Source organism: Morus notabilis, unplaced genomic scaffold (genome assembly GCF_000414095.1).
Source record: "Morus notabilis unplaced genomic scaffold, ASM41409v2 Scaffold342, whole genome shotgun sequence".
Taxonomy (NCBI): Eukaryota; Viridiplantae; Streptophyta; class Magnoliopsida; order Rosales; family Moraceae; genus Morus; species Morus notabilis.
In genome coordinates this window covers 191679-196391 of record NW_010366042.1, presented here as the reverse complement: position 1 = coordinate 196391, position 4713 = coordinate 191679, and the positions used below count along the sequence as shown (strand labels likewise).

Sequence of the window (4713 nt, the reverse complement as noted above, 5' to 3'; positions counted from 1 at the left end):
GGAGCCAAATTATTGAAGTTACATTTTATAAATATACACACACACACACACCATCATAGTGGCAGACTTTTAAGTGGTAGGGTAATGATATTATTTTGGCGGTTTGCAATAATAACCATTCATAAGGAATCATTCTATGGCGTATATACTGGAGGATAAGCCTCCGCAGACCAAAATTGACACTTCACCTTTAATTTCATGAAATTACATCAAAGTCACACCTTTAATTTCATGAAATTACATCAAAGTCACACCTTTAATTTCATGAAATTACATCAAAGTCACAACGAGTACGAACCGATATTCGACAAAAAGACATGGAGATGTAATCACCATTCATACAACACAATACAATATTAACATGATTGATATAGTACTATACCTGCTATATATATATATATGTATATGGATATATAAATATGTATAATAGGAACTCCATGTGATTAGATTGCTAAACAAAGATTAACTCCCTGAGACACAAATGAAGAATTTTATTTTTAAGTCCGAAAATTATAATAAGAAGAACCACATTAGTAGTGTTCAATATCACAACTACAATATTATAGTATTCTCTATATAAATACTATTCATGCATATAATACAATACTACTTACGTCTCATATTTCTTCTGAATCAGTTTAAACTCGAGATCCTTTATGAATTGAGTAAAATTTTTCTCCGATGATCCCTCCTTAGTCAACGCATTTTCCAAGGCTTTTCTAGCCTCCTTGATGTTCTTCCTCAACTGATCATGATCATCGCCACTCGATTTTCCACCCATCAAACGGCTGATCTTCTCCGCAACTTCCTCCCTTGTGACGGCGTTCCCCTTGTGGTGATCATCAACAAGATTGAGCCCAATCCTCCAATCATCAACCACTATTTTCCTATTAGTAAACTGGTCAGTCAACAGCGGGTAAGCCAACAAAGGCACGCCACACCATACACTCTCCAACACCGAATTCCACCCGCAGTGCGTTAAGAACCCTCCGATCGTGGGGTGAGAGATCACCTCAATCTGACAACACCACGTGACGATCAACCCCCTTCCCTTGATCTGGTCCTCGAAACCGACGGGCAAGATGTCGGGCTCATCCGAGCTCACGATATCAGGGCGAAGCACCCAAACAAAACTCACTTGGCTAAGTAAAAGCCCGTATGCAATCTCCTCAATCTCCCTCTTACTAGCGTGGGCGTAGCTCCCAAACGACACGTACAAGACCGAGCCGCGGGGCTTGGAATCGAGCCACTTGGTGCAATCTGACTCGGACCAGAGGCTAGTGGCCACGGAGCTCTTTGTGAACCCGGATGGGAAGATGGGTCCGATCGAGTAGAATGGTTGCTTCTCTTGTAGGGCTGAGATTGTGTCGTTTTCTAGCTCTTGGACTGTGTTGCACAGAATAAAATCAGCTTTTTTAACGTCGTTAAATGCCTTGTATATGATCATGTGCTCTGGGGTATTTGTGTCTGTGGTTTGGAGGTACGACATCAAGTCCTTTGGCTCGATTGCTTTCACTCCAGGAATGTAGTCGATGGTGTCTTTGCGATTCTCTGATGTTAATTAAAAGTTAATTAGTTAATTAATCGTTATAACTAGTAAAAGTAGAGCTAAGGTTAAAAAATTAAAAAAAAAAAAAAAAAACTTAAAATATTTCCTATGTTATTTGCGCTAGGTTTATGTAATGGTTGCGAATGTTTCTAAACAATCAGATTTATGAAGAAAAATTATAATGCTTCTAGTTTTTGTTTAAATTCGAATAAGTTAAGCAAAAGAAAAAAAGAAAAAATTGAAGTAAGTATGATAAAATTCTAAAAATTAGCATATAATAACATATATTAAATGAATAAATAAAAGAGCTAGGTTAGATAAGACCATTAAAGTTAATTTTATTTAGGAAAAGAAAAAAATACGTACCATGAGAAGCAGAATGGTGACCATTCTTGATAAGGAGGTCCAAGTGGTAGTACAAGGTGAAAACCAAAGCTGGTTCAGTCCAGAAGGAGATATTGACAAGATTATACTTGGTGGCTATAAATGAAGGCCAAACAAAGAAACTATCGGATATCAAGCAAGTCAGCGGCGGATCCGAAGATCCGACCAGGTTTCCGACAAGTTCATCAACATGTGCCGAGAAAACATGCCGGACACCCTCCCAAAACTGGTTGAGGTTGAGGGACCGGTCAAACCCTAGCGGAAAACCGTCGCTGATCGTTGCGTAGCGAATGTCAAGGCCCGATTTACGCGCTCCGGCGAAGATGTCGCCGTCGTCGTTGTGATCATCATCCGTACCGGGTTGGGAGTTGTGGGATTTGATGATCTGGTGGTGAATGGAGAGGGTGTTGACGAAGGTGATGGTGATGCCCTTTGATGCGAGCTTCACCGCGAGATGGACGGCTGGGATTACGTGGCCTTGGAGAGGGTAGGGAAAGACGATGGCGTGAGGCTTTGGATCATGGCCATTGATGATCATTTTCTCCATCTCTAAGCTTGTGTTGTAGTGTTGATAATGAGTACTGCTCAATAATAAGTGAGTCTAATTAGGAATATCTCAAAACTATGGCTACTGATAGTTGAGGTTAGTGCTATCTATAACATATAATAGTACTATATATATATATATATATGTGTGTGTGTGTGTGTGTGTGTGTGTGTGTGTAATAGTCTGTCTAAACCATCCTATATGACACGATGTTGAATGAAATTAAATCTTGAAGTATAAAAAATTCAATTAAAAAAATTTTAAATCTTTTAAATGATGTAACTTAATGTAGTCTGTAAAACGTAATTTTTAAAATTAAAATCGGACAAATGATTTCAATTTAATGGGTTGTATATGCGTTTCCTTCTATATAAAAAATTTAGACGGAAGTACATGTTATCAATTATTATCATGTCGTCAGTGAAATTATTGTGGCACTTAAAGACTATAGATTTTTTTATATTTCCTTATAAATAGATCAATTATTAAAATCAAAACCCAGATGTGGTCCTAAATAGTAAGAAAGCAAATAAATAAGCAAACTAGATTAATATTGACATCATTATATTTCTACATTTGGCAGCACTCTAGCTTTTTCGTAATAACTAATGGATTTCAAATAAAAGGTTTAAAGAATTGCACAAATATATAAGTCAAAATATGTTTTTTCAAATTACTTTATAAGGAGCAATGTAATGACATATATATAAGAAAATTAACGGTAAGAAAATACGATTTAGAAAAGGGTATATAATTTCTTTAGAGTATAAATCATCCCTTAATCAATAGAGAATTAAGAAGACATTCTTGATATTCTCAATACATGTGACAGAGCGTAGTACTCTGCAAATTTGTTTCCAACGGATAGTTTTATCCAACGGCTCTCCAAGATTTTTATTTGAGTCAACTATTGTGATTTGGTATTAATCATTTATCTTATCACTAACTATTGTAATTTATAAATTAATTAAAGAGTGAGAAAAAAATTCATCCTCAACCTTGGGTACACCAAAGAAAGAAGGGACAAGAGACAGAAAAAAAAAAACAAAAACAAAAAAGCTGCAGGAAGGATAAAATTATAAAATACTCAATATTTAATGTCCATAGTTTCTCAACTAATTATTCTCTACTATTTATTTAAGATTGGTATTGATGGGAAATTTTAAAAAACTCATACATGGGTCTTTTTATGCTATTGGGGTACTTTTTCTAGCATCGTGTTGGGAGATGTGATGTTTTGTGAAAGTTTATATTATAACTTGTAAATTCAAACGATAAAGTTGTAAATTTAAATGATAATTTGTGAAATTTTAAATTTTACAATAAATCGTTCGAGTTTGCAAGTTCTAACATAAATTATCATAAAATTTAAATTTCATAAATTATCGTAACTTTTACAATTTTATTATTCGAGTTTGTAAATTTTAACGTAAAATTTCACAAATTATATCGCATCTCTTAGTATGATGTCGGGAATATTTCCCCGCAGCATAAAAGAATCTTCCATATATATAGTGGTTTCTTTTATTTTTACTCGTTCGAGTTGATAATTTAAGTTAAAAAAATGTAAAAAAAAAGTTGAGTATCTTTCGTCCATAAGAAGAAATATATGTGTGTGTGTGTGTGTGTGTGTGTGTGTGTGTGTGTGTGTGTGTGTGTGTGGCGGTGTTGTCTCTACTTCATATTCTTTTCATTTTTAGCCAAAACTAAAAACAAAAGGGGGCATGGAATCTAACGGCTCTCCAAGATTCTTGGAATCCAACGGCTCTCTAAGATTTTTATTTGAGTCAACTATTGTGATTTGGTATTGATATTATATTACTAACTATTGTAATTTATAAATTAATTAAAGAGAGAAAAAAAAAACTCATCCTCAACCTCGGGTACACCAAAGAAAAAAAGGGACAAGTGACAGGAAAAAAAGGAAAATAACAAAAAAAGCTGCCGGAAGGATAATATTATAAAATACTCAATAATTAATGTCCATAATTTCTCAACTAATTATTCTTTATCGCTGTTTTCTAAGGTTAGTATTGATAGGGAAATGTCAGAAAGCTCATATACGAGTCTTTTTATGCTATTAAGGTACTTTTTCCGGTACCGTATTATATTGTAAGATATAATAATTTGTGAAAGTTTATGTTAGTATTTGTAAACTCAAACGATAATTTATAAAATTTTAAATTTTACGATAAATTGTTTAAGTTTGTAAGCTTTAATGTAAATTATTATA

The 4713-nt window shown here is 34.2% G+C and overlaps 1 protein-coding gene across 1 annotated transcript; it reads right to left on the bottom strand.

Annotated features, from left to right (window-relative positions):
* Positions 1–507: 507 nt before the first annotated feature.
* Positions 508–2570, bottom strand: LOC112093788 (UDP-glycosyltransferase 86A1-like). The gene is made up of 2 exons (XM_024172959.1): positions 1916–2570; positions 508–1551 (listed from the first exon to the last, which is right to left on the bottom strand). The coding sequence occupies exons 1-2, from the start codon at positions 2478–2480 to the stop codon at positions 611–613; spliced, it is 1506 nt and encodes a 501-aa protein (XP_024028727.1). The 5' UTR covers positions 2481–2570; the 3' UTR covers positions 508–610.
* Positions 2571–4713: the final 2143 nt, after the last annotated feature.

Excerpts from the sequence above, each read along its gene's own strand:
- LOC112093788 (XM_024172959.1), bottom strand. The coding sequence starts at position 2,480 with ATGGAGAAAATGATCATCAATGGCCATGATCCAAAGCCTCACGCCATC. Across the intron at positions 1,552-1,915 it reads TCACCATTCTGCTTCTCATG|AGAATCGCAAAGACACCATC; the intron begins GTACGTATTTTT and ends AATTAACATCAG.